The sequence below is a fragment of the Chaetodon trifascialis genome, chromosome 20, assembly GCF_039877785.1.
Source record: "Chaetodon trifascialis isolate fChaTrf1 chromosome 20, fChaTrf1.hap1, whole genome shotgun sequence".
Classification (NCBI taxonomy): domain Eukaryota; kingdom Metazoa; phylum Chordata; class Actinopteri; order Chaetodontiformes; family Chaetodontidae; genus Chaetodon; species Chaetodon trifascialis.
In genome coordinates, this window is record NC_092075.1 from 21,207,931 (window position 1) to 21,231,888 (window position 23,958).

General features: G+C 41.6%; 1 protein-coding gene across 1 annotated transcript; it reads right to left on the reverse strand.

The window, feature by feature from the left end:
* Window positions 1–2,685: 2,685 nt before the first annotated feature.
* Window positions 2,686–23,265, reverse strand: LOC139348832 (stromelysin-3-like). Its single transcript, XM_070989193.1, has 8 exons — window positions 22,903–23,265; window positions 13,942–14,228; window positions 9,961–10,104; window positions 5,653–5,786; window positions 5,253–5,467; window positions 4,926–5,130; window positions 3,067–3,327; window positions 2,686–2,952 (listed from the first exon to the last, which is right to left on the reverse strand). The coding sequence occupies exons 1-8, from the start codon at window positions 23,011–23,013 to the stop codon at window positions 2,825–2,827; spliced, it is 1,485 nt and encodes a 494-aa protein (XP_070845294.1). The 5' UTR covers window positions 23,014–23,265; the 3' UTR covers window positions 2,686–2,824.
* Window positions 23,266–23,958: the final 693 nt, after the last annotated feature.

Sequence of the window (23,958 nt, forward strand, 5' to 3'; positions counted from 1 at the left end):
ATAATAACACTTACAGTTGACTGTGGAACATTTAGGAGTAAGGAAATTTCACAGGTGGACTTGTTGCACAGTCCTATCACAGTACCAGGCTGGAATTCACTGAGCTCCAGAGAGCGACCCATTCTTTCACAAATGTTTGTAGAAACAGTCTGCATGCCTTGGTGCTTGATTTTATACACCTGTGGCCATGGAAGTGATTGGAACACCTGATTTCAATTATTTGGATGGGTGAGTGAATATTTTTGGCAATGTAGTGTATTATGGTCTGGCCAATGTGTAGCATGTAGTAAGCAAACAGGCAAAATCTGCAGTATGTCAAAAATACCTGGATGTTGTACTTAAAAATCCCTATCCCACAATGCAAAGCCTGGAATGGTCACAACAACTAGGAGGATGTCACTGGCAGTTTTATGCAAATTGGTGACAGATTGAAAAAGTGCTCCAATGTGTTTGCTAGCCAGCCAGTTAGCCAGTCAGACCACTGCAGCCAACACGACAGACACTGCAACAATGGCAGGACAGCCAGGCCCACAACTGAAAGACATTTTTAAGTTCTATACCACTGTTATTCTGTCATTACATTTTTGGACGTGTTTAATTGAAATGATGCAGCATGCTGAGGGGGGATGTTCACAATATGACCAAACCAGCATGACTATTAACACCAACAGAAATACCATCAATCAGCAAGTTTTATGAAAAGGCACCCAGTCTCACCCAGTCAAAAGCAAAGATAACAAGAATAGCGTTCTGCTTCGAAAGCAACAGAAATACCAGGAGGATGAGCTCCAGCTCGTGTTACATTTGCAGTGAAGTGAAATTGTTTTTTTTCCTGTAAATCTCCCATATTTTTAGAATGTGTGGAGGCATAACCACCTATTTGATGTGTTTGCTAAATTGCATAACATCTAGAGACATGAAGTCTGTTAACTCAAACAACACCTGGCAATAAAATGAGAAGAAGAAAGTGATGATGAAACATTAGAGGGATGGAGTACCTGCCAAAAACTCTGTGCGACAATCTGACCAAAAGGGAGGAGGTGTACCTGTACTTAATGCAGAGCAACGGTCTGCATTAAGGTCAAAGTCATGCTTTATGTAAAATATGCCACATTGATTTTAGTGCATCAGATGGAGGGAAAAGAGACAAATGTGCCAAACATAAGGGACCCCAAGAGGTGCAGATACATGCCTCACCAGTGTCTGGATTCACACTTTCTCTGCATCCAGTTTCATGATCAACCTCTTCTACCAACTGCCTCTCTTGCCTGTTGCCTCTCAAAATCACAAGAGAAGCATAATGTGTCAGTGATGTGTACATATCCTTCAATAAGACATAAATAAACTCTGAGCTGAATTTATTCAGTGTTTTCGTTGATGTAATGCAGGGATGTTCACAGCATTTCACTTTCAACCAAGTATGTGACTCTGACCACCTGACTGTCACTTCCTGTAGCAGCTGGTGAACTCAGTCCTTGTTGCTCTGATATTTTAAAGCAGGTTGTTGTTTGGTGGTGATTTTAGGATTCACTGTGTATACCCTTGTCTAAATGTAAGGGGGATGTGGACAGTGGTAAGGGTGGTGGGATGGTTCAGGGAGGGCATGTATGCTGTGAGGACAGGACCTCTGTGCAGTCATTGGGGCTAAGATAGCTTTTGATGGTCAGTAAATATCTGCTAAACAGCAGACTACTAGCTAAATCACAATGTCTCGTTTTCTGTATCTACACGTGTTAAGCACAGACGGTGCAGCTCGTGGGCATGGAGGCTTTGGAGTTGTATTAACACAACATGCTGAGTAACTTAAGTAATATAACAAGTAATGTAACTAATTGCTTTTGCTGTTTGCATATTAGTAAGTAGTTAATTAGCTTTTCAACAAGTAATATGTAATGAGTAATAACATTTTTCAAGGAACTTACACTGGTCTTCAGTACCACAACACGCAGGTGCACACAGACAGACAAGCAGATGCATGCCAACAATCCCAGGCTGACGCAGGTATTTTTCCAGAAACAAGAGAAGAATTTGTGGAGAATAATAAGGATCTCAGTTCTCAGTATTCAACCTGATGCTGATGCAGCCTACCTCCTTGAAGAACACCTTAATTCATATCTCAACTTTGACAGTAAGCACAGTGTTGTCTTTGGTTTGTTCTTGATTTGCGTTTTGTTCCACACACTAAAGAGTATCTGCACCCAGTCTAGTAATCCTGCTTGCAGTACCAGCCTGTGGTGGCTACATGATCTTTCCACAACACAACCTTTGCAATACAGCACTTCACTCCGTACTATAGAGACTTGAGCCTTTCAGCCCACAGAGGTTGTATAACAATAATATTTGTCCGGCATCTAGAGTGGAATTACTCTTTCAATGTGGACAAATTCAAGCAACTTGGGCAGTGAGTTTTTGGAATAAAGCCTGGGGGTGGAACTTTTCCAGGACTGAATTTTTACCACAACTTTAACCAGCTGTCCTCTCCAGATGTGTATTCTCATGTTAAATTGACCAAATCATTCCTGGCTCTGCAAAAGAAAGCAGAAACTGACTGACTGCTACTAAGAAACTTCCACTCAAAGTAAAATCTAGGAACATTTCACATATATTTTCAAATACAAATCCAATGTTTTCAAAAAAAAATATTCGATTATAGCCAGCAATTACTTTGGTAAGTTTGTTGAGTTTGTTGTTACATTTACATGGATCTAAATGAAATACATCCTTAAGTATATTTCCAAAATAGCCACGATGTATTGTGTGGGGAATTAAGATAATAAACCAACCCACTGCTCCTCATAAGGTCAGCAGATGTATGTGTATGAACTTATTTTGACGGAAAGGCAGTGCAGCCAAAGAAATCCACGCCAATGTTGCGGGGGTAGCCTTCTAACACCTTCAACGTCACAGGGTCAAACTTCCAGTAGTGCATCCCACTCAGGAAATTGGCATAGCCTGTCAGGGCAAGAGAAGGCAACAGTCAGTTATGGACTTTTTCCTGACACCGACAAAAACTAATATTACAGTCAACATGTAGCTTTTCCCTCATTCCCCTGTCCCAGTCCTCACCATATCTGTCCCGAAAGGCTGCATCAGTATGACTGGGCATTCCTTCCCACTTGTGCATGCTACGAGGATGGATATCATCAACTCGATTCTCCTGAGGATTGAAGGGCCAGTAAGAAGTGGCCTTGAGTAGGTAGACTTTCTCAATGTGGTCATCTTCCCACTTCAAAGCCGCTTGGATATCTGTTACAGGAAGACCCAGCTGCCGCACCGAATCTGGTCCAGTAATCTTCCTCTCAGCATCAAACACCCAGTAGCTGTCACCTGTCATGGTAAAAAGATACGTCATGGACTACTGTCAATATTCTTTTCACCCATTTACAACTGGCCTAATAGCAATAAGTTAGTAATAATAAGGTAATAATGAAAAAAAGCACCTCTGACTACGCACCAAGCCTCACTGATGAATATGATTGAGTGTGGTCAGAAGTGAGCTCAGTTGCACCTGTAATCTCACCCATCAACACTCAGATCCAGATCAATACTCAGACAGTGAGGTGACAGTTAATTCAAGGGTTTGTATTTGTGCCATCCACTCTTTTCTCTTTGCTGTTAATAAGGTAAGACTGGAATGCTGACAGAGAACTGCTACTCGTGTCCAATCACAAGTTACAATAATATACAGTCTGTATTTTATCACTCAGTGCACTCTAATTGCCAGTCATTTATTTCTAACGTGGCAGTTGCCTGTTGGAGAGAGCTCTCAACTAAAGATGTTACAGCACATTAACATTATACTCAAGAACTGCATTCAGCTCAGACACTGTCCCATAAAATAAAGGATGCATGGAACTGATTTACTACTGATACTGATTTAATATTATCTATGATAAATACCAATAGAATGATTAATTTTCCATCCATCCATTATCTATACCGCCTATCCCTTTCGGGGTTGCGGGGGGCTGGAGCCTATCCCAGCTACAATGGGCGAGAGGCGGGGTACACCCTGAGCCGGTCGCCAGCCAATTGCAGGGCCACATTCAAGGACAAACAACCATTCACACTCACACTCACACCTACGGACAATTTAGAGTCATCAATTAACCTAATGAGCATGTTTTTGGTCTGTGGGAGGAAGCCGGAGTACCCGGAGAGAACCCACACATGCACGGGAAGAACATGCAAACTTCACACAGAAAGGCCCCGCCCGACCCAGGGATCGAACCGGCAACCTTCTTGCTGTGAGGCACCTGCACTACCTGCTGCGCCACCGTGCAGCCCATGATTAATTTTCTCATCAGAAAAGGTCCTGATTTCACACAGAGCTGACCATTGACCATTTTGGTGACTGACATAACAACTGTAACTAGCAGATTTTATTTGCTGTAGCTAGCTAGTTAGCTGAGCTACTACTCGGTTGGCTGAAAGTCCGTCTCCAGGTGACTCATTTTAAAATGAGAACCATGAAGAGGAGTCTTTCATCTGCACTTGATGGATGCATATGTGGCTGCATCTTTCAGGCAAGAAGTCAGAAACCTCACCACGTTTACTTTGTTTGACTTGTGCAAGAGAGAGGGCTTTGGACAGAAGGACTAGCCGGAGAGTTTGGGAAATGTAACATTATCTTTGGTCATATGATTGGCTGGGTTTACTGGAATGTAAATTTCCCTAAATCCAATAAAGATTAGGACAGAGACACAAACGTTAGCCTAAACTCATTGCTCCCACACAGTGCTTGTGTCCGTCCTGAACTGTTTACTTGTTACCTATGATTTGAGGGGGCGGTCATTTGGTCAACAGCACAAATTACATGTCAAATTGACAAAACCAGCATTTGAACTAAACATTTTCAACAGAGCACACATATATTTTCTTCATAAAATAAAAAAAATGAAATTTGCTTCTGTAATAAAACCAACCTTGGAAGAACCAGATGTTGCCAGACTTGTCTTCATACGCAGCATCGATCTGGTCAGGAATGCCTCGCCAGTGGCGTGATGCCAAGGCTGGATAGCCAGGTTGTAGCTGCCCATCACGGATACGCCAAACATATCGGAACTTAAAGAAGAACAGTTCTCCCCTGATCATGGACACAGCATCAAAGCTTGTCCTGCAGGCATCCGGCTGAGGCACAGCAACATACACAGAAGAGATATTTTTGTCTGTGGACTAATATGAGAATTTGAGACTGATTTGAACTATAGTACATGTAGCCTTGAGGTCCAGTCCCAGTCATATGGTCTCACCATTCCAATGTCTATGTCATTGGTCTCTGTCATCTCGGGTGGAGCGTGCCGAGGGGGGCCATACAGGTACTGGATGCCCCTCTTGTCATCCTCGCTCAGCTGCACAGGGTATGAGTCGCTGTAGAACGGACACATCACTGCATCAGGCTCCAGAGAGTGCTGCAGACCCAGGACATGGCCAAACTCGTGAGCTGCCACCTGCAGGAGATCAGTGCCTGAACATGACAGCAGAGAATAAAGGGACAGTAACACTAGAATTAGATGTTGAATGTGTCTTCAGTGAAATCAAATGAGGGACACAAATAAGGTGCCGTTTCAAAGCAAACCCCTTTAGATCCAGGTTTTCTTCAACATAAAACAAGACCTCTGTTCAAACTCAAAGTATTTCAAATGTCCTCACCCACACTGTTGCCCACTGTCCAGTGCTCATCATAGTCAAAGTGGACTTCTCCCTCTCTGTGTGTCCTGGGGAAGAAAGCGTGGGCCAAGATTCCTCCAGGACCATCAAACGGTAAGTTGTCCCCATGCCAGTATCTGCACAAGCACCTCCATTACTGTACGCACGCAATCTAATATTTAGTATCACACATTTGAACATATTTCTGTCTGCTCAGCATGTTGGAAATCCAGGTGGGAGGACAAAAGAGAAAAATCATCTTAACATCTGTGAATGCTGCTGTGTTAACCTGGACATTAGTGCAGCCAGGAGAGAAAAACTCTCCTTTGATATTTGCTGAAAATTACCTTAACAACAGCAGATGTGCTCTGTAAGTAGGAAATGCATGAAATTAAGCATCACATTTTCTTTCTTTGATTTCCAGGAGGATTTCACAGTTTTTATAGTGTTCTTGTAGAGGTTTGTAAATATTTTCCTCCATTTTCTTTGCATGCTTTCATCAGGACTTTTTAATTACACATTTTCAGTGTGTATTCATAGATTTTGTGTCATGTATATTGTGGCATGTAAATATAACAGTAGACACCAGGTCCACATAAGGGGCCTTTATGTGTTCTTTAAATATATCTTTTATATAATAGACTTAATATTGTGGGGGACCAGCAGCACACCTTGCAACTATATCTAATCCTGGCTTTATATTTTATTGAAAGAAGAAAGACATCCCTTTATTAGTCACAGTCACACACAGAGTTACGGGGGGGGGGGGGGGGGGGAATTGCTCACGCCATGCATTTGTGAAATTCGTCTCTCCACATTTAACCCATCCCGGCACGTCCTTCCTCCGCAGCAGACCAGGAGCAGTGGGCTACCAGCCGACAGCAGCGCCCAGGGACCCAGTTTTCTTTGTCACCATTGGTCAGGTGATGATCTTCTTGCATGTTTTTAGTGGGGTTTTTTTATGGAGGATACCCCAGGTGAACACAGGGAGAACATGCAAACTCCACACAGAAGACTCTTTTTCCTCAAGCAGCAGGCACTGAAGGCATGGTGGAGGTCACGCCCCAGGTGCCCACAGCGGGAATCGAACCCGGGACCTTCTAGCTATGAGGCGACAGTGTTACCACCATGTCACCGTGCCACCATTGAATTCTTCCCTTCCCTCATTAGGGGGCTCACCCTGCCTACACTGCTTACACACACTGTTCACTGTGTTTATCTTCATTAAATCACATGCAAATGACATCAAGCCACTAAAAAATAACCACACACATCGGCTGTTTCAAAGGATAAGACCATGGATGTGACCGGCTGAGAGTTTATTTATTAACCACTATATCCTCTGATGACCCAGGCCTTAAGCACTTTGTGCTTCTACTCATACAAAACGTTACTGTTTAAAAAACCTGGTTAATGTTTTGAACTGGTCTATTTTCACCTAAACTCATTCAGTGTCTGTATTAATTTCAAAAATTCAAAAATAGGAAACAGCTAGATTTTTAAGATGCTGATTTTTTTATATACAGTTGGATTATGTCTATATTTAAGTTTCCATTAATATGGTATTTTGAGATCCTGGTGAAAGCTATGATTATTATTTCTACATGTAAGTCAAGGGGACACCCCTTCTTGACTTAACTTGGATATATCAGATTCAGTCCCTAAAAGCAGCTATGCTAGAAACTGAGTTATGAAAGAAACTTTTATAGGTCAGGAGTCAAAGTAAAAAAGGGCTTGGCAGAATAGTTGTAGTGCAGCACAGTGAAACAAAAGAGTTGTTATGACACGGACGTATCGTAAAACAAATGCCAGAGTGACTAATCTGACCTGATAAAATGTAGCTGGAGGCACGCTCTTAAAAACCCTGCCAAACAAGTCCTGTGTTGCATTCATTCATGTTTGTAATCTCCTCTTGAGCCTGGCTCCGATACATCTGGTTTAGTTTTTCCTGGGTCACTCTGACAAAAGGATCCAAGAGATTTACGTCTGGATCAAATTACAGAGATCATCTGGAAAACACAGACTGCTGCCATCTTTGGGTCTGTATTTACAGGGGTTTTTAGAAACAATTGGTTACACATATTTCTCAATATTGAGTTTCAAAACCCTTCATACAGTCAGCACAACAGCAGTCAATGTAGACTGAACTGTGGACCACATTTCATTGCTTTAACACACAATGCATGCAATAACCACATCTTTCACAGTTTATGATTTCTTTTCTCACTCAAACTCAAAACAAGCCACCAAAACAACACTACATTACATTACACTGCAATTTGCTACATTTGGTATACCGTTAAAAAAAAACTGGGCCAGCACAGAACAGAGCGGGACTCAGACAGTTAGTCCATATGTATTTCTAACTCAGACATATTCCTACAGCTACATTTACTCTGGTGAGAAAAGGAGACACATTGTGCATCTGTGATTTAGGAGCTGATAGCAAATTCTCTTCTGTCTGTATATCTGTGAACTCTGCAGCAACAACACACAGCACTCTGTCCAGCAGTTAACGTCACCATAACAACGACGTAAAGGATACCGAAATAAGTCACATTAAACCACATCACATCATCTGGGGACAGGACCACTGTGAACGAGTTCCAGCTACACCATATATTCAATGTCACCATGAGAGGTGTGGCAGGGGTCTCCACTGCATTTGTTCAAGGGCCAGAAATTTGATGTGGGGAGTGGACGTCAAAATACATAGATAAATAAATGTAGGCCTAATTAGCCAATTATTGTTTAATAATTTCACTTCCTTACAAAATGAATGTTATTTTCATGACTCTATTCCAGTGTGAAGAGACTAGAAAACAAATCCATAATGATAACTAGATACTGAGCTACAGAAGTCGGAGGCAGTCAGTCCTCAGTGCAAACCCCACAGCTGAACTACCACTGAATGAATCCTTATCTCAACTAAAAACTCCACTTCTGGAACTCAATACAACAGCTGGCCAATGAAAATAAAGCCAAGTGACGCCTCTTGCTTCTAACAGACAAGCTTTGTGATTCTCTGTGAGGATGTGTTTCTGCAGAACAGTTAAATATGAGTTACATATGCTTCAGGATCCAAGGAAGCACACTATAATACTCAGTTTGAGCTCTACACAACAGTTGGCCCATGAAAATAAACCAAAGTGAAACCTCTTGCATCTAATACCAGGGTCTGTGATTCTCTGTGACTATCCAGAGCTGCTGAACTATGAACTGCAGCTCAATGATAAATGGCACAATAAATAAATGAATATGCCATTAAATGCAAAAACAGCTCACTGTAAGCAGCTCACTGTGGCTGCTCCTTCTCATTCCATAATATTTCAAACTGTTCCACAGTCAAAAAATACCAAAAGTGGCCATTGTCTTTTTTATAGTCATTTTTGATGAAGCATAGTGGTAATTCCAAAGCTTACTGGCAAACACATTGCTTTCTGTACCCTTTTTCTACTTCATAACAAAAGTTAACTTGTGTTGTGTCAGTTAAATGCTTTTAATGTGAATCTACCGCAGTAGGAAATATATGATTTTCATTAACAGTAATACAGCAGTTATTCTGAATAACTGACAGGCACCCAGTTCACAACACTGCACATATATAAATGTTGCCATAGGTTCAGTAACCATTGTAGCAGTAGGGAGTGCTAGCTGAGAATGGGTTGCACAGCAAATTGAACTAGCTGATGGCAGCTAGCTACAGTCAGTGGTTCCTGACATCTCTGTAAATCACAGGGAGCTGAGGCCGGGGCAGAAGACATCAGAGGGAAAGGCAGAAAATATTTTCTCCATAAAATATGATTATGATGAGTGTCCTGGTTGGAGCTAATCCTCATCACTTTGGCACAACACTGGTGAGCCTCAGACTGTCACAGATGCCCACCAGTGCTAGAGTAAGGCATGTGTAGTAAATCTGACCCCAAGACATATTTAGAGATTGCATATTGAAACACAAATTCATACAGGAATGCATAAACAAAAGTAAAAAGAAAATACGGAAATACATAATTTGGGGGAAATAAATAAGGGAGAAAATGCAAAATGAAAATAATCCAGAAAAAATGACATAAACCATAAATTTGAAACTGAATAAATCAATAAAATGGAAAATTAAATGGGAAAGTAAATTAGGGATTAATACAAAGCTAAATAAATACAGAAGCAAGCAAAATCATAAATATCAATTAATGCCATACATTTTTATGTTTTTAGAGCATTTAATGGCATACTGATTTATCTATTGAGTTATTTATTATTTCTTACATTTATTTTTTATTTGGGCAGCTGTGGTCCTCTATACTTTCTTACCTGCTGAAGTCAATAATGATGTCGGCTTTCTCATTGGTGACCTCTCTGAACCTCAGAGGAGTCACTGCACTCCACACACCGAATGCCTCCTGGAAGATAAGCCGCACCTTGCCCTCACTCATCTGCCAGGGGAAGCGCACAATCCTATTGGACACACACACCAATGTGCTGTATTAGAGAGTACTCACACAAAAAAAACATGCTATCCTACAACATTGTCAAATTCCTGCAGAGGATGGGATTCTTTTCTTGGAGTTTCTGTATCCACTGTCTACGTTTCATGTCATACAATATTTGCAGCGTCACACAAATACTCAAACATCACAAAATGTATCACGAAAAGAAACACAACTCAACCAACTGACACGCTGTCACCATGGATACAGGTATTCATGCAAAAGGTGGCCACAAAGTTGAAATTCAATCAGCACCTCATAAACTTATAGTTATGACATTAGAAGTCACGTACACAATATGCTTGGCGTTCAAGTGGTTTAGTTCTGAGAACAGCCGAGCAAAAGTGACATGGATGACAAAACACTCCTTGTTGTACTGTACTGTATTATCATTATATGGAAATGAACTTCCATGGCCTGGTTGTAATAAATGCTGTTAATCTGCATAGCATGGCAAAAGGAAATTATTTACCTGTCAGCAAATGCTAGCTTCCCACACCAATGTGATTGCTCATGCTGATGCTAGCCTTGAAGAGCAGTGAAACTGAAACTGGAGGAGTAATGTGGCAAAGGTATAAGCATTGCACAGCACAAGCAGCAGCACTCCCAGCAACCTGCTAGATAGAATCAAAAATAGCCAACATGTCCGCTGGCTGTGTGAAAGAGCTGTGTACAACCTACTCATTAGTAGGTATGGGCTTACCCCAAGACAGGACCCCCTCCAGTTTGCCTACCGAGCAAACAGGTCAGTGGGTGACAGTCAGCATGGTACTGCACTGCATCCTGCAACCCCTTTGACTCCCCAGAGACATCTGCAGGGATCTTGTTTGTGGACTTGAGCTCAGTGTTCTACAGCAGAACTTGCTGCTGTAGAAAAGGTGCGCTGACTTCTAAAAGCAATGCCCAAAATCAACAAAGTGAATATGCCCGCATGCACGGCACGATCATTCCACTCAGTGTCAGTCCTGTCATATTGTGTTAACAGACGCAGATTAGAGAATGGGCTCTCTCTTTATGTTCAGCTGTGTGGACTAGCTCAGACACGACGCAGATTGTAAGATGAACCTCTCAACGTCCCCTCACTCTCCTTCGCTCCACACAAATGGTAAACTGTGTGTGCTGCTGTGTCAGGAAATTGCATCTGTCAGAAATTTGGTGTACACAGTTAAAATAACCACTGGGTAGTTTAAACTGGTCCTCTTGGATAATACTACACTGGTATAGGTGATGTCGTGTTTAAAGCTCACTGATTTTCTTACTATGCTTTCTGACTTAATAAGCTCTAATCACACCATGAAATTGGCAATAATCATTGATTCTTTGTGCAAAATAGTGACTTGTGAAGCCCTTGCACTAGGCCAGTTAGTGTTGGCTTAGTCATACAAGCAGCTGATGCCAAACTAATGTTTCTTAACTTTTACACCCACTGCAACAGTGAGTCTTGTTGCCTGTGGTTTACAACACTGCCAGCTGTGTTCAAAGGAAAGGTCATATAATTCACACACTTAAACCTGGACTTGAACTCAGGTCCCTACAATGGTGCTTTTAAGATTGTCATGTGTCACTCTGGTACTCTGATTCTCAGCAGTAACCCCTTTTCTCTCTCTCCCTCTGCTCCTAGACTGAGTGCACGGAGGCGGGGCGATCAGCTCGGCAGCAGGGTTGATTTGACTCACCTGTGTCTCATCCTGCAATCAAGCCGGCTACTTAAGCCGGCTCCAAACTTGCCTCTGTGCCAGAGTATTGCGTATTGCTTCTCTCATGTGCCCTGCTCTCCAGCTTTGTTCCTGCCTCACGTCGTTTTGCTCCAGTCTCTATAGATTTTCTTTATACTTTGTCTTTCTCCAGTTTGAGCATTCTCCTGGACGTTTTTCGGTTGTTTGTAAGTAATTTGTCTTGTGTTTTTTCTGAGTTTAATTTGCTACTTTTTTCCCTTTAAGGTGATTTTCAGTTGGTTGTCCTCAGTTCGAGCGTTTTCCCTTTATGGTGATTTTTTGTTGTTACTTTTGGAAAATAAACTTGTTCTTTTGTACTCTGCATTTGGGTCCTGGCAAATTCCTTGCACGAACCGTGACAAAGATATTCTAATTTAATAGTATAATGCTGCAAAAATCCTCTAATTTCTTGTCAATTGCCATCATCAGGTCAGAATTTCACTATGTCTATTGCTTCAGTTTATCACCCAATACCTGCAGAACCATCAGCATCTGCTGTACTTTGTGTTCATTTGCTACTGTTAAACTAAGATGAACTGCTGTGCTGCTTGCATGGCTCATGAGTCTTTTTATGGATTGTTGTAAACTTATTATCTATCAAAAGGTTCATTGAACATATCTGGACTGGACATGACATTTTATGTACTCAAGGAAAAGGTGTTTATACTAGCAATGTTTTGTCTACTTCAGGGCAGTGCAAGAAGCACAATTCCGATCTTATGACAAACATTGCCTGTTGCCTGTTTACACAGACACTGTGCATTCATTTGGAATCATGTTTCTGGCCACCTAGTGAATGTAAGCTCCAATAGTTTCTACCAACTTCTGAGAAAACTATCTGACTCTACTGCTAAATGCTCCACTATGTTCAGCAGCCATATGCTAACTGTGTCTGTCTGGTGTTACTTCAAGTGTACACTTTTAAGATTAGAAAAAAATCTATTGTTCAAAATCAAAGTGTGAAGGAGTCATAGTAGTGGAGCTTGTGTTTTGCTCGTGGCTAAGCTGTACAAGCTATGAACTGAATGCATGCGGGATGTAGTGAGTATGTTTATTCTAGCTTGCTTGCTAAGCTTTGAGTAAAATGGCAGTTTCACATTTATCTTCAAGTCGTGTTTCTTTTCTTGACACCAGCAAATAAAAGCAGTTTCCAGTCATCCTTGAAATTTTACTGTTTACTTTGAGATGTTCCCCGAAACAGATACTTTCTAGTAACAGCACAAGAGTGTCTGTAGTGTAGCAGCAGTCTGTATACACAAGCTGACATGCACCCACACAAACAGAGCATTGCAGAATGACACAGTACTGATTTGATCCACAACTCTGCTTTTGTCACACTGACCACCTTTGTAAACACATCTATAACAGTGTGTCTACAATAGTAATTATTAAGCAGTGTAACTTAAATTACAGAACGATTCGACAGTTTACGAGGTGGCTCACATACTTTGCTGCTCTCACAAACTGGATCTACCAACATGTTCCACCACAAGCCAAAAGCTTGCAAAGCAAAAATGTAAACACATTGTAAGCAGCCATTAGCTCACCATCTCCACCCCCCTCCCATCCTATTTATGCATACGATGTCAGGCAAAAGCCACCAGCTTTGCTCCGTCACATGCTCTCACATGAAATGGACTGTTTTTCTCTGAAGGTGATGACACTGTCATTTACCTGTGACAGGGGAAGGCATGACAGCGTGAGCTGACCGACAGGCTGAACTCAACAGAGCTGTTGATTTGTCCTGCAATCTGAAATAAACTTAGAAACAATTCTACTGACTGAATAAACCTAGAAAGATAAAGAACTAAATTTGCCCTCAGAATATAGTCCTACAGAAAGTGCAGGTGGTGGACAAACTGAGTATGGTGACACTTTGTAAATGATCTCAATCGATTGTTGTTGCTGATCGGCCGACATATACACTGATACCAAGCAGAGACCACTTTCTAAATATAAAACCCTAACTGACTTTACATCCATCAAAACATTAAGCAGTGCATTCAGGATTAAAAGCCAGCGACAAATAGTGGTTCAAAGCTGAATAACTGAATAAGCCGATGGACAAACAGAGCATCTGTGTTTCTTACTTGTAAGTGAGGTCAGTCTTCTCCCAGCGACCTCCAAACAGTGCAAATCGCTTCTTGCGCTGCTGTCTCTTTAGGCCTCCCTTCTTCTCCTTCAGGTTGTAGTACGACAGGCCAACCTGCATTAAGGTGGGATAGTCTGGGACTCCACAGCGAGGACGCTTCCAGAACTCTGTGTCATTTTTGGATGCCAGCACTGACTTCAAATGGAACTCATTATTTAGCGTGTCCTGTTCATGTCTTTCAGACTTCTTCTTCAGACCAGTGCCACTGTTGCTGTGAGGCCATTCCTGCAAAGAAAGGTTCAGTCAATGAAGTTATCATACACAGTCATCCTTAAGTAGGCAAGATAAGTAATAATAAATAACAGCTATTTCCAACTGATCATTGCAATGTCCATTTCTATGCTAATGATAACATTGTGTGTGTCATCAGTTCCACTGTACACCAGGCCTTCTCCAAGTTATAGCCTGTTTTAGATGACCTTCAGACCACTCTCAATTATTATTATTTATTTATTATTTATTAAAGTGTTTACATTTTACAAGAGCACAAAGCTTTGAGTTCCTGTGCTTTCAGATGAATGTAGCTGGCACAGCAAGGCTGTGGTGTTTTCTTGTGTACTGTGGAGAGGTGTGGGGCTTTGTTTCCTGCGTTTCCTTTTTTGGCAGAAGCTAGGCGTGGTTCTCCAGGTGGCTTGGGAGTTGGCTCCAACACAGCTGGGACTCGTCACAACTAAACACATCATAAAGACTGTGGACTGCAGAGGACTTTCCGCTGCTTAGTGGTATAGTTGGCTGTTTACTAGTGCTACCTGCAAGTATAAGTGTATATTTAGTTTTGTTTCTGTTGTGTCAGTCACCAGTGCCTGATCTCCTGTGTCTTTTTCCTTTGTGCTCAATGAGTTCTCCTGCACCGATCTCCAGCTCCAGCCTCTTGCCACCACCTGCCTCGAGCCTCCAGTCCGCAACTGTTACCGTTACCTAGTTTCACCTGTGCCTCTACCACCACATGCCCTACACACTAGTACTCACACTTCCTGAGCTCTATGTGCTCCAGTGTATCCCTGAACCGCTCTCCACCTCAGTACCACGTGCCTCACCAACTATTCCCAGGATTCCCCAGCTACTAGTTTCCTGCATACCTGCAGTCTTCTTTCATTATCCATTCAATAAATTCCTATTATACCCTTGCTCCCTGTCTGTGTGTCTACCATTGAGTCAAAATCCTACTGAAATGCAACAAAAGCATTACAAATACTTGACAATTTTTTAGATAGCTGATTGTCCTGCAAACGTCCCAGTACAATTTGATTCCTCACTGCAGACAGCTTTCACACTGACCACTGCGAGCTGTAGGAAAAGACCTGATGGTGATCACTAATCAGCATACATGTGTTTTCATTTATAAGGCCTTTTTATCTAAACTGTAAAATATGAAGACGAAATTATAGACACTCCTCCATCTAAGGGACTTTAAAGTTCCATCTGCTAATATTTAGCAGTTTTCCATGGAGTAAAGCAGTTCCAGGCTTAATTCCTCTATATACTTCACTGTTATTATAGCAACAGTCACATCTAAACATGGATGAGCAAATATTGGTTTGACTCTGTGAGTCATGCTATAAAGAAGAAGAGTGGGAGACTGGTTGAAGTGGACACTTGTCTTCGTCCTGGTCTGCATCATTTTAATTTTCGTCAGAGTCAAGACCATATGAGTCATCTGTGACGCGTGTATAAAAAGACACATAGCAAACCTCCATCAGAACTTGACTCAAGTTAGGTAGAAGTACGCTTTGTGGACAATTTTACTCCAAATACAAATCCTGCTGGAAACATGCTGTTACCCTTGCAATGTTTCGAAACAACTTGATTCGATCACATGCATTGTATAACTTGCATAAAACTGTATAGAATGCTTCCTAAAGCAAAGTATTGAACATAACAAAACTTGGTTACACCTTCCATACAGAAGGATTACAGGAGAATGGAAACTCAACTGCCAAATGTAGAAAGTCTCATCACAGACAGCATTAGCATTAGACTTGACCTGACACTGCAGCACGGCTGAAAGTTCTGTTTTTCAGAAATGTATTCATAGTTTAGTCCATATGATATTAGGAAAGTGACACAATATCCCTGAGCCCAAAGTAAGGATGCACTGTTATGCTCCACCAGATCGGGACATATCATATCTGACATATCACAAACAGTTGGGGGGGGGGGGGGGGGGGGAATCTTTAAATTGCTGGTTTTGTGATCCGTCTGATGACAGACTTTGTGAGTGTCTTCTGGTGCAGTGCTGGGTGGCCTTCACACCTTCCTCACACAGTGAATCAGTTACTTGCTCGTACCGTTTGGTTCCTGTCTTGCTGATCTGACTGTTTGAAGCCAGCATGGTCAGCTGTCCCATTAGCCTATGATTGTTGGTACACTTCAGGTTGAGAGTCGCTAAGTGGGACATATAAAGCCAAGCAGACAACAGTCTCAATCAACACACATACACACACACACACACACACACACACACACACACACACACACACACACACACACACACTCATACACACACACTCGCTGAGATCTAGCATGAGGGTGGAAATTACTGGGTGAGAACGGTCACGGGGCTGGTGCATCTTTGTCTTGTATTACTTCATCTCACATCATTGGGATAATTGTCATTGTTTTTAAAAATGTCTTTTTTCCCCGCAGTCAACAAGAAACATCTGACAAACACAATCCATGTTCAGATTCCTCTGTTGTGGGAAAATTGAAGACTTTTCATGGGAATTGTTACCACATGTCAATTTGGAAAACAAGTTCGTGCCGTTTTCATCTGATATCAGACCATCACAACAAAAAAGTCCAAAACAACCACTAATCTATCAAATAAGACAAACACCTGTGCTTTGTCCTGTCAAGCTAATGGTGAAACAAGCAGGATTACTATGACTTCACAGACAAAAGGTCAGTTTAAGCTTTAAGTAATGTAACCTCAGTCACATACAGAAGTCCCCTCCACCCAGTGTAGAGTGGAACCGAAGCCTTATTTACTGATGACATGTCCTTCAGGATTGTAAAGCAAATAAGACAGTCATTAAGAAGAATTCAGTGCTTTAACAAACTTCAAAAGCTCTAATGTACAACGCTTATGGCTTGACATTTGTTGAAATAGTTGACAGTCAAAAGCCACACTGGCCCTGAGTCGACCTCAAAAACAACCGTGTGTGTGGAATGATCTCAGGTGTGCCATGTGGGCCAAATCCAGCTGTTCATTACACTGTCAAGACTGAGAGGAGTGGCTTACTGCTTAAAGATGAGTAATTAATGGGACAAATTAAGTATCACAAATTCAGTTCCAGCAGCAGCAAATATATATGTCTCATAACAGTCCCAACATATATTCATGTACACATACAGTATATACATCATCTCAGCTTGGGCTCAGACTTCAAACTCTTAACATACAGAGATCACATTTCAAAGGCTACACCAGGCTACAGTCCAGTCCTCCTCTGCATTATCTGATACACATTTTTAATTTATTTGTGCTAATATAGAAAAGTTGCTATTAAATAAAAATATTAATAATATTAACAATAATTATAATTATAATAATACGATTTGGGGATGTTATTATCCATTGGCATTGGTTTATTTTCTTATTTCATTGTTTTGTCTATGAAATGTCAGATAATAGTGAAAAATACCCATCATAACTTCCAGTGTGAAGTGGCTTGTTTTGTCTAACCAACAGTCCTGTAGACAAACACATTCAGTGTGTGATCATTTCTGAAAAGCAGCAAACGTTCACCTGCTGTTTGCTTATAAGATGACTGCAACGATTAATCGACTTATTTCATCTCCAGCAGGGATCTTCACTGTAATCTAAAATAAACTCATGCCGGTCTGAACAATGGCTGCACAACCTGCAGAATAATGGACCCAGTGGTGGCTCCAGCTGGGTTGAAAAGGTTTTAACCACTTCAACAACATTGAAGCCACAGGCTTAGCTTAGCTGACAGGTAGCTCAATTCAAGGTGAGTGACAGAACTAAGGCAAGTGAGTGGGCAAGAAGCAAGTTTTCAGTTAAAAGGTAAAACACAAAGCCACACATGCCATTGAAACTAAGCTTTGTGTATGTTGGGGAGATCCTGGAGATGGAGCTAACATGTCACCACAGGACTCTGTGGTTGCCGCGTTTCGCCCAAATTGACGTGCCCGAGCTTCAACCCAAATTAAACACTGAGCCCGTCGACATAGGGGAGCATTGTTATTTTATCTAATAGGTGGCATCTATTACATTGGGGAATCTTTGTTGATGTCACTCAGACATGTAAATACACTATGTGCACGCAGGTCTGCACATGCACATGACATGAAAAAATGTGCACCACACACAAACACCCACAAACCTATTCTTCAAACCTCCACTAAGCTGCATCACACACACTGAGCAGATGTCTGGAAATTCCCTGTTCAGTCATGACATCAGGTTGTCTGCAGTATAACACTTGTTATGAATGGCTTCAGGGATGCTGATCCAACATTACTGGGAATGACGAACTTTATGACTTGTAAAAACAAAAAGTGAGCAGAATCTGATATGACTTCCTAAACCACCAAACTACAAATGTGATAAGATCTACTCCCACAGACATCCTTTGGCAGATAAAAAGTAGCACAAACTTGAGATAAATGGTGCGCAGTGTGGAGGAAAGCTCTCAAGGGTAAATATTTAACCACAAAAAGTCCCAGATATCAGCAGGCCTTCAGTGTTTTGCACACAAACAGGCTGATAATGCCAGGTGGAGGGAATGTTTGCAGGAAAATAGGATTTGAATGACTGGAGATGACTGCTTGCTCATGGGGGATTGTTTGGTCTCTGCACATTAAAGAGTATGGTGAAGACCTGCTTTAAGGACAGTGACCTGAGACAACATTTAGTTTTGATTTGGCTTAATAGAAATGAAACTGAATTGAACTGAATTGAGGTGATCCTCCCCTGTAAACATCTATCTAGAATACACTTGTGAGAGCTACTCCTGACTGTGCTGAAAGAAGGATTCACATCAAAATACAAATGCATCAATGTAAAAATACTACATTGCCAAAAAAAGTCTTGTATTCAAAATCCTACTTGATTTTTGTGGCCATTTGGGCAAACACGGCGCCGACATATCACCAGCTTTTAAAATGATGTAGCAAACCTGTAAGCAAACAGTGGCATATTACACATCGAACAGTTACAGAGAAACATTATCATTCATTTATATAATACTAAAAGTGTTTGTTTTTGCCACTGACAGGCTAAGATTGTTACAATAAGTGTCTGACGACATTATGACGAGGATCCCTGCAGAGACAGACCTCTTTGTTAAAGAGTAAGATCTGTTTTGGTTAAGCAGAAACAGCTGTTCTCAGCTCTCACTAACGCCAGACTCCATTCACAGAAACAGTCATTTTATCATCGTAAAACTCACTTCATTCAAATGTGACAGGAACAAAATAAAACTGCCCAAATCTGTCTCAGTTCAATTTTCACTGTTCCAACAATCACTAACAACTCTGGTTTGGTTGAAATAAACTCCTGATTCACTGATCTGAGAGAAGAGTGAGAGAGCGGGCGGACATCAGTGGGTGCAAACAGAGTGCAGAGCCTAAATATTTTCACATCTAACTCTGGAATCATTTTAGAAAAAGACATTATGACCAGAGAGATGTAAATATGTCAGACTTCAACAGGTTTTCCCAGTAAAAAAAAAAAACTGGATAATGCAAGCTCGCTTTGTGACTCCGTCCATCTAACAGTGCATTCATTGCAGCTGGTGCTGCTTTTTTTCCACAATCAACTCTTCATTTTCACAATTGAATGTCAACTCAAATATATATTCAAATTTAGAAAATTCCTTGACAGCCCTAGTCCACATGATGAATGCTAGCAAGGTCAAGCTGGGAGCAGAGGGTATTTTAACCTTAAAGTGATCTATAATGATCCTTGTGAAGAGCATAACGTAGCATAAGAAGTGGGGCTCAAACCAATCTGTTTTTACTTCTTTGTTATGTATTGGACAGACTGATAGCAAAATAAAATGTCTTCACACATAAAAACATTACCTGGAGATTCCATAAGGTAGTTGTATATGTCATATTCATCCACTTTGATGGAAGCAGACTGAAAGGAACTCATCAACCCCTATTTCTTTCATATGTTTTTTTTTTCTACAATTATATGTTGCATAACATAATTGTTTGTCTGGCAATGCAGCACACACTTATTTTGTGCTATTAAATTGGCAAAGACCTCGGAATTTGCATTTACAAGCAGTCAACTTAGAGGACCTGCTTTGACCCAAAAAGAAGCAGCGGCATGACGCAAGAGCAAAGTGTCCAGATGTGCTGCTCTCATCTGGAGCTTTTCCTCTCAAAACAGCTGCTTGACACTCCTGAAAACAGTGTTAAGAGGGTGGTGAGAGGAAACACTGAGCTGAAACGCAGTTTAAAGCCCTGTAAAGCTGAGGGGAGCTGCAGATAATTCTCTGTGGGTTCATGTTGTTTTCACTCTGTCATTTGATACGTTATTGTAATAATATCAATTATAGCCACTTTAAGTAAAGGTATTAGAGCATCTTAAGCAAAATATACTTAAAGAATCAAAGGTAAAAGTACTTGTAATGCCAAAAAATGGCCTTTGATTGGCATATTATTACATATTACATTACAGATTGTACCCAACTATTAAATTTTGGGGTGATTGAGGGGGCGTCCTTCGCATTTTCCACATCCCAAGGTCACATCTTGAAATGTTTCATTTTGTCTGATCAAGTCCAAAAGGCAGATATTCAGATGGCAATGACATAAAAGTGAGAAAACATTTTGGTATGTTCAAAATGACTCAAATGACTAATTGACTATCAGAATTGTTGCAAAGAATTTTTTGTCGATGGAGAAAAAGATCAGTCAAATAATCATTTCAGCTCCAGTTGAGATCCCAGAGGATCACCAGATAAATCTGAGGGGTTGAAGCTTAGATTGGAAACGTCTTGTTGGTGGAACAGCTAACAATTCATAGGCATCTGAAACAGAACAAGTCTCCAAACAGCAGGTTTCCTCTTCAACAAAGCATATTATCTACTTAGTGCTGAGGCGAAGGAGCCTTCAGTGAGCTACAGCCCAGCCATGTGAAAAACAGCGGAGAGGACTGCTGCTTGCTTCTATTGTCATTAAACAAGCCCTGATCATGCCCAGACAAGCTGAGTGAGTTAGCCAACCAGAAGTTGGCAAAATGCTGCAGCGCTGATGAGGAGGTGTGGTTCACTCTACAAATGTGTTTTCAAGTAAAGATGCTCAAAACAACGATGGCGACATATTAGAACAATATACATAAGACAAGTCTGTTGCTGAAATGTTGATTGCACAATGTAATGCAGAATATATTAGAATAATGACGCCGTTGGTGTTTTGATTGGCTCGCTGTCAGCCTCACTTTCACTGTGCAGCTCTGTCTGTCACTGGATTCGATCTCCCAGGAAAAAGAAGGCTGAGTGGTGATCGAGTGAGGCTGGCACCATTTTTCATCTGCTCTCATGTCTCCATTATAGACTGAATGAATGAATGAACTGGTGCTTTTTCTTCTAATGTTTTCTTCTACACTCCCCTCCACCCTGACACCAAACCCTGCTCTAGTTACTTGTTTGTGGGAAACAGTATTCAAACTATGTTATTACTCCATATAAAACTTCTTCACTGAACAAGTTCTCTTCTCTCTTATTTCCAAAGTGCTGATGATTGTTTCTTCATGGAAATTTGGAATTTCCAGTCTAGTAGAATTAAAGTCAATCAAACACATTTTTTTTCTCCTTTATTATTTACTATTTTTAATGCAGTCAGTTGCTTGAAATTTTGTAAATATTACTGTAAAAAAAAAAGGTAACAGTGTAAAAAATACAATGTTTCCCTTTGGAGAACAAGCAGCGTAAAAGGGAAATACCCCAGTGAACGACAAGAGTAAGCATCCATCACTGCCTTCCACCGCTGACAGCTGGATACACTGACCAACAGATTCATTTCCAGCAAACTAACACATGAACACAAATCATTCACTGTCAGACAAGAAGTGCCTTAATGCCCACACACAGCATGCTGCCAGGGCTTGACTGCATGTTTGGAAGATTAATCAGTCAACACCTCTTACTTGGTAACTAAAATGAAGCACTTTAATGTGGAGGATCACATCAGGAACAGCAGAGTGTCCTGTTTGGCACAAACAAAAGCCTGGACAGAGCTGCTCAGTGTCAGTCTGTTTCCTGATCTCTCCCGCTTTGAGGAGCTGTTTTCTTCGTTTCCCCTGAGTCAGCAAACAAGCAGAGTTTTTAACCTCCTCCAGTTGCCAGATGACTTGCCTCTGCCTGCTTAATCTGACTCCCTCACTCAAACTGTTGATATTACACCGGAGAGCAGGCCTGGCATCCATCAAGCTGCAGAAAGTTGGAAACAAATGGCCTGTGTGGGCATACAGTGCATGACATGCAAGATGATTTGCATGCAACTGTGAGTGTTTTTTTTGTTTGTTTTGTTTTGTTTTTGTTACTTCAAGAAAAAACATTTACTCTCCCTTTATATAATGCAGCATCTCAGCATTTAAGATTTCAGCTGCCACATATTTCATTTTAGCAGCTTCTGACCTGTTGATGAGTTCCATCACAAGATTACGGCGAGAAAAGTCAAGCACAAAGCATTCAGAGAGGAGACGTTCAGCATGTAGCCTTGAATGAAAAAAACAAAAAACAAAAACAAACAGGAGTCTGCAGCTCTGCCGTGAACCATAACCGTGCAGGACAATCGGTGGTGTTTAGCTGTGAGGTCTGAGGAGAAACGGAACATGCAGCAGCTTCATGCAGCCTTTACTGGCTGAATAACAGTTAATAAACGCACTCCCGTGTGAGTCCCGGCGGGTCAGTCTCACCTGCAGCTGCTTGTACCTGCTGACGGTCCTCGGTTCGTGTACCGGCAGAGAATGAGCGCAGAGGAAAAAGTGCAAAGACAAGATGCTGCCGCAAAACACGACAGCCCGCATCCTCTTCTTCCACAGACACAGGTTGGACGGTGACTGCGTGCAGGCAGGCAGAGGAAGAGGCGTGAGGAAGAGTCTGTGCAGTGGAGTGGAGGGGGATCTTATAGCCCGCCGCGGGATTTCTTTGTCCTCTTCAAATGACACTTTTTACGAGTTTCCAAGTGCTCAGCTGCACCTCACACGTCATTTAACCCCTTTCACTCCGAATGGACCACGAACAGGCCTGATGCGAAGTTGTAGCCAGTCTCCCACAGCAGACGAGCCAGTGATCGCCTGAGAAGAGGAGCCCGGCGCGGCTCAGGGAGGGTGGTGCCCGGCCGCTGCTGCTGAACGTCAAAGTACAACTGTGGATTTGTTTTTCTGCGTGAACACAGCTGTAAGTAGGCTGCATGATGTCTGTGATTACAGGGTGCTCTCACGAATCACTTACTGCTGAAGTCATATTCACATTTCTCTTCTGTCCTGTGTGTCAGATGGGACAGATAGAAGGAGCCTCCAGCTCATGATCGGCACGTTAAACCCACAAGGTGACTTTCCTCATGTTATCATCCATCAGCTGATGTATGTTGGGCCAGAAGAACTCCACGGCCAGTTAACAGGCACACTGATGTATTACCAACTGCCTCATTATTTAGTGATAAATAATTATTTGTGGTTGCTGAACGCAGCTGTCTGCTGCTCATAGAGAAGATGATGAGAGCAACATGCAAACCAAACGTCCTCTAAAGCCACATCAGTGAGCTAAAGGGAGAGTTGATGTTACTTTCTTTCAGGCTGGCCACTTTATTTTTCTCCTTCTCAAAACATTCGTGTATAATCCATATAAATGTCAGCCAGCCCTGTGTACTTCAGCTGGAGAAGAGGGAGGAGGTCCAGCAAATCAACAGCATCCAAACTGCAGCTGATCTGAGCCCAGCCACCAAGAGGCCAGCAGCTGCCTGCTCTCAA

Excerpts from the sequence above, each read along its gene's own strand:
- LOC139348832 (XM_070989193.1), bottom strand. The coding sequence starts at position 23,013 with ATGCGGGCTGTCGTGTTTTGCGGCAGCATCTTGTCTTTGCACTTTTTC. Across the intron at positions 5,131-5,252 it reads ATGACATAGACATTGGAATG|CCGGATGCCTGCAGGACAAG; the intron begins GTGAGACCATAT and ends GCTGTGCCTCAG. Across the intron at positions 2,953-3,066 it reads AGCCTTTCGGGACAGATATG|GCTATGCCAATTTCCTGAGT; the intron begins GTGAGGACTGGG and ends TTGCCCTGACAG.